This window comes from Lissotriton helveticus, chromosome 3_1, assembly GCF_964261635.1.
Source record: "Lissotriton helveticus chromosome 3_1, aLisHel1.1, whole genome shotgun sequence".
Classification (NCBI taxonomy): domain Eukaryota; kingdom Metazoa; phylum Chordata; class Amphibia; order Caudata; family Salamandridae; genus Lissotriton; species Lissotriton helveticus.
Window position 1 is genome coordinate 1,867,935,134 of NC_136061.1, and position 18,070 is coordinate 1,867,953,203.

The following is an 18,070-nucleotide window of genomic DNA, read 5'->3' on the forward strand; positions in this document are numbered from 1 at the left end:
CCGTGGGGGTTGAGAGACTGCGCTGTTTTGATTATAAAAAATATATAGCGCGCGCTCATGCAGAACATGATAAATCCGATGCATTGTTGACTTGGTTAGCCAACCCCGCTAGACGGCGGACGGTCATATTGGAATTGTGTAGCACAACGGGGGAAATTTGCTATACCCAGCAGGGGATTAATGATCAGTTTCCTGCCTATTACACAGATCTCTGTCAGAGCAAGGTGACGTTGAATGACGATGTTCTTGGGAAGTTTCTCGTTACAGCTGACCTTCCACAACTTGATAGGACGCAGGCAGAGCTGCTAGGCCAAGATATAACAGTAGGAAAAGTTAGGAGAGTGATCAAACATATGGTGCGGAAAAAGACCCCTGGGGCAGCTGGACTGCCGATTGAGTTTTATCTGACCTACATTGATCTCTTAGCTCTAAGCTAGTGATTCTTTATAATGAGGCAAAGAGTGCAGGACAACTGCCTGTCACTACTCGCGAAGCTATTATTATTCCACTGTTGAAGCCAGGGAAATCGCCTCCTGATAGGACCGCTTATCGTCCGCTGTCCACGCTTACTACTGATTATAAGATTTTAAGCCGGATCCTAGCGACCCGACTGCTCCCACACAATGTTCACTTAGTACACAGGGATCAGACGGGATTCATCTCGACAAGGAACACCACCATCAATGTGAGGCGCCTGCTTCGCATATTGGAAGCTGATTCCTATTCGAAGGCATCCGCTGCCATTTTATCGGTCGATATAGAAAAAGCATTCGACAGTCTAGAATGTCCCTACTTATTTCAGGTCATGCGCAGTTTTGGCTTGGGCGATACTTTTGTAGCTTGGACGGCATTGTTATACAAATATTCCACCACTCTGGTTAAAACGGGTGGACTGATTTCGGATGCTTGTGCCGCGGGACGCGGCAGGGATGCCCGCTCTCCCCTCTGTTATTAGCCCTGGCCATGGAGCCCCTAGGGGCCCTAGCCCGGATTGGGCAGCGGTATCCGGGGCTCTTTGTGCGTGGCCACACTCATTACATCGCGCTCTCTGCCAATAACCTACTCATGTTTTTAGCAAATACGGCTGATGCCCTCGTCGGAGCGATGCGTCTACTCCAGGATCTCGAGGTTGTTGCGGGACTCAAGGTGAATTGGGTGAAGTCCTGCCTGTTCCCCAATGCCCCATCAGATGGGGACCCTTTCATTGCTGACGGTGTGCAGTGGGAATATCGTTGCTTGATGTATCTGGGGACCAGCATTTATCATACGCAGGCCGACTTACTGGAGGGTAATGTGGGTAGAGCCATCCGGGGCCTTAAAAGCAACCTGGAATTTTGGGGGACCTTACCTCTCTCGGTGGCCGGTCGAGTGACCCTTCTTAAAATTATGGCACTCCCTAGGCTATTTTCGAACCCTGTCAGTCTGGATACCTGCGTAGATTTTTAAACAACTTCAATCGATGACCATTGGTTTTCTCTGGGCTACGGGCAGATGAACGTGGTGCTGAAAACCCTAATGAGAACGAAGGCTGACGGTGGTCTGGCGGTGCCTGACTTTGAGACATACTATTTGGGGGCCCAATTATAGTGGCTTACCCAAGTAGTGGCGCTGGAATTTCGGGCACCGGAAGAGCGGGAAGAAGAGTGGGTCCCTGGTCAGGTACTGTCTCATATTATTTTACAGCTGCCACTGCGGCTCAAGGCACTCACTAACGAACTACAGACATTCCAGCTTTGTTGGAACAGGAGTCAGCGGAGAGCGCGGAGAGTGCAGATTGCGCGTCCCTATGCCCCTGAGATCGCTCTGGCCATGTGCACTGCTCTTCCACACGGGGGCAACTGGGCTGCACTGGCTGACTGTGGGGAGAAGTGTCTGTATACATTAGGGGATCTATATGAAGATAACACCCTTCTTCCCTTTGATGCATTGCAGGACAGGTACGACCTGCCTGGTGGGGACTTTCTACTCCACTTGGCCCTCGTCTCAACCATCTAAAAGCACTGGAGAGAAGGGTTGACTGAGCCGCAGATCTCAATGACTTGTCAGTACGTAGTATTAGCGGCGGAAACTTTTAAGGCAGTTACCGGCCTCTATAAGCATATGACGTGTGAGGCGCTGACTCTTTTGCCGGTGCTGCGGCAGAAATGGGAGGAGGACTCAGGCGAAGTGATCCCCGAGAAGGTGTGGGCCGAGCAGGTTGAACGGACATGGAATAGCTCTAGAAATGCCCGTTTTCAGCCGGTGCATTTTTTATACTGCATAGGGCGTACCTCATCCCGGCAAAAATTAACACATACTTCCGCAAGGATACAGCGCTATGCCCACGATGCAATACAGAGCGTGCAGATTTCCGCCACATGATGTGGGACTGCCCCCAGCTTGTGAAATATTGGGAGAAGGTGGTCAAGCTATTGTGCGACATAACAGAGAGAGAGATAGAACCCGCTATAGGCCCTTGTCTGCTGCACTGGTTCCCCCACACATCCAAGAACAAGATCACTAGCCATTTTTGGATTTTGGCCTTCTTCTGGCCAAAAGAGACATCACAGCACATTGGAAATCCAGGCAAGGCCCCAGTGTTCAGAGGTGGAGAACTGACCTCCTTAAATGGGCGGAATGTGGGGGCACTATTAGACTACAGCTTGCTAGCCGAGCCAAAAGGAAAAAGCTTTGGAGGCCACGAGCACTTGGGAAGCATTGGTAGTCTTACTGAAAGCCCTGGATGCTGATCTAGATGTGGACTCCACGGCTGGAGACCCGGCTGTTTTGCCCTGATGACTGTATATTCCATACCTGACTGTTTCTACCTATTGTGTCCCTGATTACAACTACCTCTGTCGCTGCAGAACTCCCTTGTATACACTGCATGATATCTGTATTGTGAACCGTTGTGCTACTCCCTGATGTTATCAAAAATGTTGCTCTGTGTTACACGCCGGGGAGGGGGAGGGTTAAGAGTGTGGGGGGGGGGGTTATGTTTGTTTTGTATTCTTACAGAGAGCGGCTCAGGTACCGCTCCTATGTCTCTCATTGCCAACTGATCATTACTAATATGTTTTCTTCTCAACAGTCTGGGTGTCAATTGGTGCTATTATCTTGAGGAACGGTATACAAAATCTGTTGACTACAGATATGTAACTTGTACTTGGGTGCGACTACTAGAGTATGTTGTTGACAGATGAGCACCTGTTAGCCTTTGTATCCTGATTATGTCTGAATACGTCTGTTTTGGAACTAATAAAAACATTTTTTTATTTTTTAAATGGTGATTATTCAGAGAAGAAATAGAAAAAGCATTTTTTTTCGATTACTTTACTTTTGAAGCAATTGTGTCACCCCCGCTTTAGCTTTAGATGTTTGAAACGTAAGCATGAGTGTTGCAATTGATTTGTAATGCAATAGCTCTCGTGTAACTAAAAGTCTGAGTTATTGGCGTTGCATTACTATTAGCAATGCCAATATCTCAAACTTTCACTAATGCGAGACCTATTGCTTTTTAAATGCTTGTTTTGTTTGGCATTCAAATGACATACCAATGTTCAACTTGTATAAACATTGCTTACAATTCTACACGCAAGATTTTATATTTAGACCATTTATGATAAATGATTTTATATTATTAGTTAATTATATTTAGAGTGTGGTCACAATAATTTAGCAGGAGTCGATGTAGGCCTCAGATGACTGACTCCATTTTAAGCAAAGGTTTGTATTCTTGTCTGCTGTGAATAGTCTTTTTCTCATTCCATGCACCACGGGCTGCTGTGATTTTGTTAATTGTATTGTTTTGTATTAATTCTGTGTGAAGGTCATTATTTTTGCAGATAAACGAGCTGAACAGTGATTCCCAGCACCTTTGAGAGAAGAGAGAATACTTACTACCTTGGGTGATAATCATGAAGGCCCTGGAGATGAAAAATTCTGCATTGTATTAACCACGAGAAGTGCTCCAACACCATGCACATGGCAGTGGCGCAGCAAGGTGGGGGTGGTCTGCCCCGGGTGGCACAAGTTATGAGGGTGGCAGAGGCCTCCCCCCACTCTTTCCTGCTGTCACGGGTGGCAATCACCAGCACCCCCTTCAGCCGTCGCAGGGCGGAAATTGGTAGAATCTTGCCTGCACTCCTCCAGCAAATGCATGGACCACCACGAATGGACAAAGGGCTAGCTACTTCACTGGCACATGGTGAATGTTAGTTTTGATTGGTTTCTGCCTTCCAGGGAACCGTAGAAGTTGTATCTTTCTCAAAATGTTCTGTTCAGATTGCATGTGTTTAGAATTTGACAGTTAGCACCTTTCTGTTCACCCTTAGAGGTGAATGTCCATGTCTCTTTCTTGAGGTTCCATGTTCCTTTTGCTCTTGCTCCTAGAGGAAGCTTCTCTTGCAACCACATTTATCCTTGTCTTGATCGAAGCTGTCATTTGGTTCAATCTGAGATATTATATTTGCTGATACCTACTACTAATTAGTTCCCTGACTTTGCCTACAACTTTAGCCTATCATTAGGGAGTTTCCCTTAAAGGCAACAAAAACTGTACTTTAAGGGAACAAAAACTGTATATTTTGCCTATTTCACTTTAAAATAACTTGTCTAAGCATGTGCCTTTTGACTTGCCTGGATTATATTCACATATGCTGTATTCTGGTGATTATCAATTTATGGCTAGCTGATTTTGATCGAGATTGTTATTTGTTAATAAACCTTTATGGTTGGCAGTTTAAATCCTCTCTGTTGTTACTGTGTGTAAAAATGTGCTTCACTGTCATTGATATGGTGTTATACTTTTCAGTCTGACAAAAGGTCGAATTAAGTAAGATTAACTGAGTTAAGACTTTGCTCCCAATTTGCACAGTACAAATACCATCCTATGCGCAATCATGCATATCATTTTAAATCTATCTCTTGATCCTCACATGTTGGTGACATAGCCAATTACTATGACAATATAGAGGGGAAAAAATGTATTGGCTTTTTGGTTTAAAGAAAGACCACCCCCCCAAAGTTTTCGGAAAAAGTAAGAATCAACATTATGGGCATGCTTGGCGATTTCTCCCAATGCGCGTGTGACATTGTTGCAAGGGATCGCCTTGCATTGCGGTTCGGAGCAGACAATATACAGCGTTGGAAGGCTTGCCTTCTATAGAGTGGAATTTCGATGCCATGGACCTGGAAGTTCTCTGGAGGCTCCTATGAAGGTCCTTCTCTCCCATCGGAAACTAAGAGTTGTCCATTCTCCAAATGATGCGAAAAAAACTGTAGGGAGAGAAATTCAGCCATTTTACCTTTAAATGAAGCCATTGTCACCAGATGTTCCTGCTTTATGAACAGCCTTCACCCCTTCTCTGCCCTTCTAAACTCCGATCCCTCCTTGTTTCAACTCGAGCCACTGTATCTCCTGGGTCAAATATAGTCTCTGTTCTCATATTCATTTCTTCTTATCACTTCCTGGTATCTCTTCTTTACCACTTAACATCTTCAGCTCACAAATCTTTAAGATTGTTGTGCTCTGCTCCGGTGCAATTTAGTCCCGCTTCAAACTCTCCAGTCAGCCTCTCCCTCTGATTTCTATCAACAACTTTGGGAAACCCGTGGTACTGTGTACAAAAACTTCTAGGGCCTCATTTAGGAAAGCCCTAGCGTTAGTTGAAACTTCATTTTGTTTAGGCCGCAGTGGCTCAATGTGCCGCAGAATATTTACAAGGCCACGCACAGCCACTTTGTGTGGCTTTTCATGGCCTGGTAAATATGTGCCCCTTTCACGCATAACACTGTGTGAAAGGGGCCTTCTATGGGTGTTGCTGTGGGTGTTCCCATGCAACACCCAGGGAATCTGAAGCATTCCAAGATTTAGGAGAAATCGTAAACCTGGGAATGTGTCAGATTCTAACATCACCCCAAGGGTGGCATTAGGGAGGTACAAGTAGGAGAATTATCCTTATTTCTCCTCGTTTTTTAGGTCTCGCCTAGGAGCGCGCCTGCGCTGCATAGGAAAGAGACCTCTTGAGCTCGATTCAGCTTTCCACCTTGTCTCCGTCAGCGCTGTACAGTCTGGTTGGTGAAGCCTCCGCGGCATTGCGCGTCACCCACCCGCTCTGTCCCTCACATACTCCAGCACAGTTTATTCATGTCTCCGCCCTCCTCTATTTTCTTCCCCCTGCCTCGCAGAACTATTCTCCTGTCAAGCTGCGTGGCGGAGTGCGCATGCGCAGCAGAGGCGCACAAGGAGTTGCCTGCGTACACACACGCTTAGTGGGGCAGCTTGCGCTGCGGGATACAGAGCAGCACTGCATAGTCACTGGGAAGTCTGCAGCATTACTGCATGGAGTCACTTGGAAGTCTGCAGCATTGCTGCTACACTCTGCGGTGAATGATGAAACGTGCACTTTGCAATGCTGTGCAGGCAGCAACAATATCCAGATGATTAAAACAAGTGAAGTGCATTATTATTTGTTTAAGTTTTTACAGAGTACATCCTGTTCTTCTTAAATTTACAATTGTCTATGTCCCCTGAGAACTGGCATGTCACCATCCAAACTCAATAGACACATTGATTACTGCATTTTAGTATCACTCAGGCAACAATGAAACAATAAATAATAACCCCTCCAGCCCCCACCCCACCCTCTCCCCCATGAGATCCAATGGCTATATGGCCTCCATCAGGTACTTTAAAAAGAATGATTACTCATGTAACAATAACCTCCATCAGATATTCTAGCGAAGTTTATTGCGACAGAGTACTATTTAACAAAGATCACCCGATCAGGCACTTGAGCACTATTTGGTCATTAGGTCTCGCCTTTGGGACCTTATAACAGTTGTTGTTGCACCAAGGATATTGTGCTGCATAACTAAATACTTATAAGGTCCCAAAAGCTAGACCTATTGGCTATGCCAATGCTTGTTCCTCTTTCTATGTGTGCTGCAGAAAGTACACACTGAAACAGGAAAACACCTCTTGTGATTGTTTTTGTGCAGGAAGGTATTCCTTCCTACACAAAACAGTCACCCCTACAGCACAGACACTTTAGCACCATGGCAAAAGGGTGACTGCATTTAGTACATGGCAGCCCATTGTGTGCCAGCACAGGGGGAAAGAACAGGAATGTGGTGTATCTCATAGATACAGGACATTCCTGTCCTTTTCTTTTGACGCAGGAAAATCCTTGCGGTGCTGCCCTGCGCCAAAACCTTGTAAATGAGGCCCCTAGTTTTCTACTTCAATGTTAATTTGAGAAACATGATAAGCAAGAAATCATCATCCTAATATTTACTTGGACATCAGTAGCCAGTTCTTGTTTTCTTTTTTAAACTGCTATGTGTTGGTGGCCGCACAGTGGTGGACTTTATTTGTTTCTTGAGATATTGGGTAGGTTTAATTGTCACATTTGAGATACCTTGTCATAGAGCACACACATTTGGTTGTTGGCGCTGGTGAGGTGAGAATAATAAGTTACCTTAATAGGGCAAAAAGGCTTTCATTTAACAGGCAGAGTGCCTGTTCTACAGACAAGTTGCCATTAGAACTCCAACTCTCTGATTCACAAAACCCATGGGGAAAAAAAATTGGACATTTTCTTCTGTAAGATTACATATGAGGCATATCAGTGACTTTTCAGAGACTGATAAAGAAAGTCTGGAGAATAGCCCTGGAAATGTATAATAGATGTAACTTACTGATGCATCATTTTCAATGCATGAAAAATGTTTCATACGAAACTATGACGAAAAGGTGTACTTGCACTTATAACATGTTTCTATTTGTTCATGGAGAAATTTCTTCCCCTTGGACGAACCCATGTCTATGCAATCCATCGAAATACTGAATATATTGCTCTGACCAGAGGCCAGAGCCTGGAATGTGATTACAATTTTGTTTTATCATTGCAAAGATGAGATATCAGATAATTATGCTAACCAAAGATATCTGTCTAAAAAGACCTCCAAAAAGGATACATTTTGTTGAAGTTAGGCCTTGTTCACAGATTATGTCACAAACTTCAAGGTGATGGATGAAATGCTTGAATTAATCTCAATCTCTGGCAATCGCTCAGGGCCGCATTCCATTCCATTGTTTTCCACCCACCATATCACACTAGCCAGAGGCCTGTCTTATGCAAATCATTACTGACCATGCTGCTTATGGAAACAATCCATCATGAGCTTCTAGGCAAAGTCCTTTCCAAAACAGAGCACAGGCAATCCAAGACCATGTTCAGCCTATTTGGGTTTCGTCAGTAGGACACACCTTGTGTTCTATCGTATAGTGAGCACGGGACCCACTGCTGGGCAGAAATAAACAACGAGGTGATGGATGGAATGAATTATTTAATCTCAACCACTGTCAATCGCTTGGGTCTCATTCCAGTGAATTTTTCACCCACCGTGCAACTCTAGACAAACGCCTGCCTTTGCAGATCGGTGCTGACCCTGCTCCTCATGGGAATAGTTTATCCTGAACTGCCAGGCAAGGCCTCCTCCAGAATATAACACAGGTAACTGAGACCAGGTGTATTCTATTTGAGTTTCATCAGTGGGGTGCATAACCCAGGGAACAATACTTATTTTTGCAGCTTAAGTCCTACAGCACAATGAGCATTGGCCCATGTTGTGGGCTTACCTGCCACACTTAGGGAATCAAGTGCAACAAAAAGCAAGGTCATGACTGTGATGCTGAATTAATTTCAGCCACTGGCTATTTCTTGGGGCAGAATTCCAGTCATGCCACTCTAGACCGAGGTCCATTTTACACTAATCAGTACTGATCATGCTCCTCATTGGAACAGTCTATCCTTACCTGTGAGGCAAGGCCACCTCTGAAGAAGAACACAAGGAACCCCAGACTGATTTCAGCCTGTTTGGGCCTTGTCAGTAAAGTGCATCTTGAGTCCTATTGCACAGTGAGTACGGAAACCCGAGGTTGGGCATACCTATCACACTTATGGCATCAACTGCAACAAATAAGGTGATGGATGGAATGCGTGAATTACATTTTTCAGCAACCTTTCTGGGATTGCTTGTGAACAGGCCTGGCAGTTCTGAATGGACTGTTCCTTATAGAATTGGAAGAAGGATGATTTGCATATGGCTGGGTCCTTTCTGGGGTGGGATAGTGGGCCCAAAAAAATGGACTGGAGTGCGTCCTGAAGAATTTAAAGTTGCTTAGATTAATTCAATCATTCCAACATTGACTTTTTTGTTCACATAGGTATAGTTCCATGGGTTTCATTGACCGCCAGCTTTATCATTTTAACAATCCCTCTGTATCACAATTGATTTGTTAATTATCAATATGCCATACCGGAACAACATTGTCCATAGAAAGACTTTGAATAACACACTCATCAATTCTTTGCCACAGAGGACAGACCATGCAGTAATCATTTGAACTGATAGTATATGTTTTGAAAGCCATCAATAGTCTGGACTCTGAGTGCAGTTGGATTTGGTGGTAGGCAGCCGGTGCTTAATTAATAAAAGAATATGAGCCGGCGCCCAAGTTTTACTCAGACGCCCACTGCCAGCGCTATCGATTGTGAGGGGTGTTAAATGTGAAGCCGCATGATCTTTATTACACCCCAGGCCTCTCTAATCCACCATCAGACACTCCCTGCCCTTTTATCTCAACCTTTCAAGTTCTGATTCATAAATGCTTTCTCCTTAGTCACTGTTTTACATCTTTATTTCACCTTTGGGAGTTTTGGGGCACAATTTGTGCATTATTAACAACGTGCAAAATATGGATCTACACTTGAATTATTATGTGTGTATTAATATAGTGATATTGCCTTTGAAACAACGTTTCCATTATCTGTTAAAATTCATTTTTTTGGCTTATGTAACTAGGCCTCAATTAGGCCTATACACCATCTTGTTCAAAATGGATGTTTCACCTAAACATTGTTTATTATTTTTGCAGCACACAGCCAAGCAGACTCATGTTTGTTTATTTCCACTGACCTTGGTCTCAAGGAAACTTTTTTAACATGGCTTATGGGCCCAGTAATTTTGCAACCACTCAAGGCGTCATCCATTAGCTTGCTGCATTACATTCATCCACAATATTTCACTGCTGTTTTGCAATTAGTTTATCCTGCCATCTCCATGACATTAGCATATGCGAGGCTGCATAAATATTCATGTAGTGGGGTAGTGTTTAGATGATAAGGCAATATTACGTTTAATACGTGTGTGCTCTGATTTGCTGAAGTTGTATAGCTTTTGCTCATACCATTACGAATTTGCAGTTGTAGTTATTTTCTATGAGAAAATTTCCTATATAAACCCTCAAATTTGTGGGTGCGCATGATGACTCTCCGATGCAGCTAGAAATGCTGCCCGGTTTTTTTCTGCTCATTTGGGACTTTTTTGAATTTGCTTGCTATTCTGTATTGCCCTGTTAATGGGAGTCTTCATGGCAATTACTTTATGCATCTGAACTTTACAATTTCTTTATCATACCTTTTTAGGTTTTGTAATACATCTTTCTACATTTTCTAATTCCACCCTCAAACTCACTTTCTGAGTCTGTCCTTACTTAATTGACTGTTCTGATATGCAGTGTTGTGCCTTATTTCAGGTCACATTTCCTCATGAAATAGACGTTAAACACCGTCGCGACCCATCTACCTTTGGGCGTGCATCTTTTCAGGGTGGAAGAATAGAGCCCACACCCCTTTTGTATGTTTCTTTTGCTCTGTGTCAGAGTCTGATGAGGAAGGATAAGCGCCGGTCTCCCAAAAAAAGAGGGCTGGTGGGCCCAACCTGTAACCACCAGCACAAATTAAGCACTGTAAGCTGCAGACAAATCGCATAATATTAAAACCTGTTTCCTCCTTCACTTGAAATAGCTTCTCTTTTATTTTTGCCAATCGATACCTAGTTACCTGTATCTTTCTGTTAAAATCTCTTAAGTAAGAGAACATGCAAACATTGCCACTGACTTTTCTCGCTAGAAAGAGAGCCCTTCATATAGAAGAGTCTGTAAATTTCATGTGGTCGTTATTTTGAAACTTCTTTAATATCCCTCCATTGAATTAGAAATATACAATGGAATCTCCATCATTGTACATATATTTTGCTCTGAATTACCCTTTGGGACTACATGATGTGCAAACCCCTTCAGTTGCCACTAGGGCCTACTTTCATGGGAGGCATTTTTTAATTTGATATTGCAAGGTTGTTGTTCTTTTGCCTGAATAAGTCTATAGTTTGAACACCTGGATCCCAAACTTTGTAGCGTTCTTTTTCTGTGGAATAATGTGCATGTTATATTCTATGTAAATAAACCTTCCACTGTCTCTATCTATTAATGTGATAAGTTGAGCGCGCACTCTATATGTCTAGTGCATTAATTGTCATGACTATTGTTGGGTGTTCTAGAGGGGTGGGAACTGTTGGTTGGTGGGACAGAAAGTTGGTGACTGGCCAGCCTGGTATAAAGTCCGTGCCTACCAATTTTCCATCAAATACTTGTCTCCTATAACTCAAAATATAAGAGGTTGACTCATCCTCCACAACCATTACTTGCAAGGGTGCCCTGGGGTTGACAATTATATGTAGGTTGTATTGATGTTCTCATCCTATAATTGCGGAACTTTCTTCAGATACAGAGACTTTTCTTATAAAGGTCCTACTCCAAACTCTATTTTAGACTCGATAAACCCCACAGTGTAAATGCTTTCTCCTTTGTAACCAGTAGAAGAAATGTCCCTGGGTTTCAACAAACGTTCCACCCCACAATTGTGCAAATAAGGCTTTGGGCACAATGGTGTACCTTGACGCTGTGTCAACCATAAGTTGTACTGCACATCCATTGACCCCAAACGTCACTTTGATCTATTTTTCCGATGACTCAAAGGGGCAGAGTTGCAAGCCCCATGCGCCACATTTACGCCGCGGTTGCGTCATTTTCTCCTTCGGTCAGTTCCTCTGTAGGTATCTTGACTACCTTGTGAACGGACGGTAAACGTAGAATTACGTTTTCAAGCATGCTATCCGAAAGTGAATTTCACATAATATTCGTACAATTTAAAAACATTTCCCAAATAGTTTTCAATTGCACACACCTCTGGCTGTAACTGATCTGTGTGGGAAGCTTACAGGGCTTCTGTCAGCGGTGCAACTATGCTGTGTGAGGGAAGAGTGCAATGCTGCTGACTGTTGTGTGAGTGTTTTGTGTAAGCGCACTTCTGCTGCTTGTGCTACGCTTCATCAGTGTGTATTTTTACATTCTGGAGAAAACGGCCTTATCAGAGGTCTGAGTGGAAGTAGTGGTGTGTGGAGGACTCTGTGATGAGAGGCAGGAAAGCCATGGTTTAAGAGCATGGGGCCAAGTGAGTGGGATAGGCAAGAGTGAGTAAAGGGTTTCTTGTTTTGACTTTAGTGTGCATGCGCCAACGTGTTTGTCTTATCGTTCTATATAAACTGGGAGATATGTGCGAGAAGTGGGTGAGGCTGCACGGCCCAGTTCGGTGACAGATTCCCAATATTGAATTCCTTAACAGTTTAGTGTCAATCGATTGTGATCCCAGCCAGCACGAGCCACCGCCAGACTTCTCAGTCCTGTGAACACGGATTGTGATGAAAAGTAGGTGTTGTTTTTGCCGCTTTGAGCAGTTATTACTTTCACTGCAGCTTTTCTTCAATTACATATTCGAGCTTGTGTAATAGCCCTATGCAGCTTAGCCCTCGCTGTAATGAGGGCTGCAAAAATTGAAGTGCGTCTCTGGCATGAAGCTCTCCTCCGACTGCTCCTCTAGTTAATAATGTCTCAGAAGGGGACTGACAGAGTGAAGTGGGGTCAGAGGTCAGAGGTCACGAGCATCCTGCAGGCGGAAAATGACAACAGTAAAACACCCACCCACACAATAGCTTTAAATGGTTTTGTGCTTTACAATAATATTAGTAGAGAGGTGCGGGGAGGGGAGGTTTTCTATAGAAACTGTTCTTGTGTGGCCAAATCCAAAGAGGAAGGTAGTAAGTTGTATTCTGCTCTTTTTCGGTATTACAACCCAGCGTGGCCCGCCCCAGTGTGCCATTCGTTCAATGATGCAGAGAGTGAGAACGGCTGTATTCCAGTTCCAGCCCTCTCCTGGCTTACCCCTGTCAATCATCCCGACTGCATCCCTGTGCAGTACTGCCCACACCGGGACAAGTGCAGTGCCGGCCATGCAGATTCAGTATGTCAGATCTACGGTCTATGAGGTAGGGTGCATGGGAGACTTTATTTCATCAGTAGGTTGCCATCCGGCTGCAAGTAGCTCACCTCACAGACAATCTGTGTTCCCAGGGCTTCGAATGGGATAAAAACATGGGAGGAGGGTCTCTAATAGAAGTGTAGCCTATGATATTAATTACATATCCCATGTAAATTAGAGAGACAAAAAAGGGAATGGAGGGCAACTACGGCAAGAGGGGCACCCAGGTACATGGAGGCAGCAAATGAAGCAATGCATGTGTGGAAGAGCAGACACAAACCCAGCACAGGTAGGGAGCCACACAGGAAGGGGAAGTGAGTGCAACGTGTAGAGAGAACGGGCAAAAAAAAAAAAGACCCACAAAGCGTTTCCCTTGCGGGAGCGAGCAGGGGCACCATCTGTTTGAAAGTTAATTACAAACAGATGTCGCCAAAGCTCGCTCCCGCATCGCCAAACGTGCAAGTGTTGCCATTGAAAGCAATGCAAAGCGTGCACGTTTTTGGGCAAAAAAGCAAATCGATTCCTAAAGGTCTCCTCCTCTGGGGCACATGCGAGCTGCGTAGGCGAGGCCTAAAAATGGGTCACTGGCACATCATGTACCCTCCAGCCTGAATCTTCCTTTTTCCCTGTGAGCACTACCATGGCGTTTGGATGTTTACCTGTGCCTTGCAATGACATTGTGGAATCGTGGCTGCCTGCAATTGCAGCCTCGCGCATAGATCCTTTACGCCTTGTAGTGGTTAATTTGTGAAAAAATAAGTGCTGGGGCTCTCGCCAGAAGGCAGATTTCACCAGACCCTTACTCCTATTAGCCCTGCCTATAACAGAACTACCCAAAGCCCCACGGAAAATGAATGTATCCTAAACAGGTGCTCATGAAAATCGCACCTTTGAGTTGAGTTTGCGCTATAGGCACCAGTGTTGACGATTAAGTGCCGGTGCTGAGTACCGGAAACCAGTGGTTCAAATTAAGCGTTGAGTTCCCTTGCCAGGGCTACGGACTGTCCATTGGAGGCTGCGCCAGCTAGGACTGGCTTGTCCTCGTCAGCTGGGCAGTCTCTTGGCCTTATTTCTTCTTCCAGACCTGTAAGTTGCGCTTGTTTTCTTTCAATGCTCCTCTACATTTGATGAATGCCAGAAACCACTGATTATAGGTTTTGAATGGAATCTTTAATAGCAAAGCCCAGGAAAACTGCACAGAGTAAGTGAGTTCAAATAAACCGCAAGACCATATCAAATCCACACCAAAAAATAGAACTCGCCTCAGAAATATTCCTGCATAAAAACTCAAATATCACTACATTGCATTACAGAGTTTCTGAACAAACATGAACGGGCACCGCTGTTCTCTCCTTCACTCCCAAATAGTTGTTCTACTCGATTGGTGGAAAAGTAAGACATGCTAAAGCTGCAAGACATTACAGGATTTTTGGAGACGTGCAGAGCAACGACTAACAAATTTGCATAACTTTTTCGCCAACGGCCAAGCTACGCTGCTCCCGTCGTCGCTCCTGCTGTTTTCTTATCTTCTATTGACAAGAGCTGCATCCACATGTTTCCACCGGGAAGTAGGTGAGGATTGAAACTGTCCCATCTGAGCTTGAGAGTACCACCGTCATTGTGCTGCTTTTCAGAACTCCGCAGCAATTGCATTGTGACGTGTCGCTGGTCCTAGCACGAAAAGGAATACATAAATACATAAAAGGATTCGTGAGATAAGACATTTTTTTTAAACAAATTTCACATTTAAAAAAATATTTTTATGAACGTGATAGGGTTATAAGTATAACAGTCTCTTTAGAAAATAACCAGATTTTCTGTCAATTGGCATAAAACAAACACAGGTATCTGATCTACGGAAGCCGAATGTTACAAGCAGCTGATAGCAAGTAGGGGGTTACTGTCAATACCTTGCAGTACTGAATTACATTAAAGGGAATACAATACATCAATCACGCTTAATACAGGTTTAAATACATAGTATTCTTAATCTTTTTCTTGTCCAGTTCCCCCCTACCCCCCTCGGTTGCCTTTGATTTTCCTTTATTTCATTCATTTATTTAATTTCAATTATTTTCAGCATACACATCGATTTCCCGGTGTCTGTACTCGTTTCTGACAATCCAGGCTGGATGAAGAGACACACACACACACACACACACACACACACACACACGCACACGCACACACACACACTCACACTCACTTTCACATACACTTTCACACCCTTTCACTCACACATACACACTTACTAGCCCGAAGGAAGAATTCTACTCGCACTCACGGGTATCATTGTTGATTTATTCAGGCAGCAACGTTTCTTGTAATAAGCTCAACAACCCTTTGTTGAGTTTGTTACAAGGAACGTTGCTGCCTGAATAAATCAACGATTTCACCCGCGAGTACGAGTAGAATTCTTCCTTCGGGCAAATTAGCGGCTATTTTAAAACGGCTGGGCTCCGCCGTATCTACAGAACCGCACCATCGAGAGAGCGCTGTGTGCCTGAAAGGGAGCCACTTTGTGGAAATTCATACATATATATATACACACATCCATCCACTTATACATACAACACAGATATATATATATATATATATATATATATATATATATATATATATATATATATATATATATATATATATATATATATACTGCTTACGTGGAGTGGGCAATGGATGTGGATGCATTGGGGAATGACTGCACATGTGCGGGGGTCAGGAACCATGGAGAGAGTGGCATGAGCGTCTTTTGGAGTGGGTAGTGTATTTATTTATCTTTGCGGTACATAAGTAGTGGACACATGAAACACAGAAAACCGCCGGGAAAGTCAATTTATAAAATAAGTCATTACTTGTTTCTGATATTACTTTGTCAAGACTTGTCATCTGAATAAGGTAATTTTGCATCTTATGATGTTATACTACAAACATAGTCTCGCTCTCTAATTTGCCGCCAACTCACTAACAGGAACCCCCAAGTCATGTAAAATCTGTCTAGAGCGCGAAGAAGGAGCAGTTAGTTAACGTACAAGCACTAGGAATTTGTATTTGTCCCGAATGTGCGCTCTGCTCTACCAGGCTAAAAGGACATCAAGAAACCTCCCTGGAGCAGCCAGCTAGGCAACATAAAGTGAGGTCTTCAGCCCTGAGAACCCAGTCCAAGCGAAAAACTAAATGAACTGGCCCTAACCTTCTCCACACTCGGTAGCGGGGGCTCAGATGCATCTGTTGTTCCAGTCCTGGAAGCATCTTGAGAAATGAAAAGCATCAGGTTGTATGTAAACACTCTGTTCAGCTTGGGCACACACCATGCAAGGTGTGCTGCTCCTGTCCAGGTTCTGCTCTATGAATTCTGGGAGTCGTAGTCTTGAGTGTTCCATTATAAAACACGATTACTAGTTCCAGACTTCAAAGGAGAAAGAAAACTTGGACTGGAGCCGTGCATCATACAATGGATCTAGGAAACTTGACAGCTAAAAGTGAAAGGCTGCGCCAGAGGCTTAAGTTGGTAACCATTTACACGCTTGAAGCTGTCAGTCACTGACAGGATTTAAGAGTGTAACATTTTTAAGTGTAACCTTTCACTCACTTTGCCACTGAAGAAGAACTCTCCTTATGAGAATGTATCAAGAAAATTATTAAAGTTTATTATACTTAAAAATGTTTTTAATATAAAATATGAATGTACAATAATTCTATATGTTTATGTAAAACGTAGAATAATAAAATAAAATGTTAGAGTACATTAACTTAAATCTGTATTTAAGAATTAAGATATTTGTACTTAAAATCCTATCTGCATGTTCCAAAATCACACAAAAAATGATTTAGAAATAAAACCAATCTACTGTAAGATTGTAATTATATTTAATGTGCATTAAGATGTACTAAATATTCATTTTAGTTCTTTTTTTTTTAACAAAAGTAGAAATTTCAGTTTGTTATTAAAATAAGTTTATACTACATATAATTATATAAATGTTTATAAACTATATATATTAACTATATATTTTTAACATGAAAACGTTTTATATATATATATATATATATATATATATATTAAACTATCTTTATTTATTTATTATACATCAACATTGTTTTTATTTAACATTACTTTAACATTACTTCCGATGGGTTGTTATTTTAAGTACGTGCTGCAGTATCTGTGAGTGGCAATGTGTAGTGCTTGCTGCACTTACTCCAAGGCTGGGCTGGAGTACATTCATTCCTGTTTTGGGACTTTTTCAGCGGTAGCAATTTTAGAAGGGCAGTTTGTGAATAGTAATGAGCTTACTCTTTTTTGGGTACATGTTTGTAGTTTCATGTCCCTCCCTGAGCCCCTTCTTATCCCTCACTAAACCGTTCACATTTATGTGTTGCTATTCCCCATTTTCTAACCGTGTGGGACTCTGCACATAGGTTACGGAATAGTATTTCTAGTATGTGTGTAGAATCACTTCAGCTACTACAAAATACAGTTCTGAGAGCAATTTCTTCAATAAAAGGTTTAATGCAACATCTTCTGTGTGGCAGTTTTTGATTGGCAGAGCTTTTGACATAGCAAAAGTCTCCTAGGTGCACGTAATTCTGACAATACACCACTTTTCTCTGGTGCTGAGATGGGAATATCCCCTGACTTATATTGGAAAATTTAGTTATATGTCTATTTTAGATCTCAGCTATATATATAGCCCTGGCTGTTTGTAGGCAGACCTATTGTTTCCAGTGCAAACATACCTTTAGTGTGGGCTTTAAGTCAGACCCTTGGTCATTACTGGATAGATGCGTTGTCTCTCTCAGTTGTCTGCTTCAGATTTCTGATTCACTGGCTTTCCTCCCTATTCTTGTGTTTGTTCCACTCAGGA

General features: G+C 43.0%; 1 protein-coding gene across 1 annotated transcript in view; it reads right to left on the minus strand.

Moving 5' to 3' along the window:
• Positions 1-14,371: 14,371 nt before the first annotated feature.
• Positions 14,372-18,070, minus strand: part of LOC144825191 (mucin-2-like) — a 1,014,272-nt gene continuing 1,010,573 nt past the window's right edge. Inside the window, exon 42 of the mRNA XM_078684042.1 lies at positions 14,372-14,873. Within this exon, the coding sequence (XP_078540168.1) occupies positions 14,732-14,873 (142 nt within the window). The 3' untranslated portion in view covers positions 14,372-14,731. The remainder of the gene's footprint in view (positions 14,874-18,070) is intronic.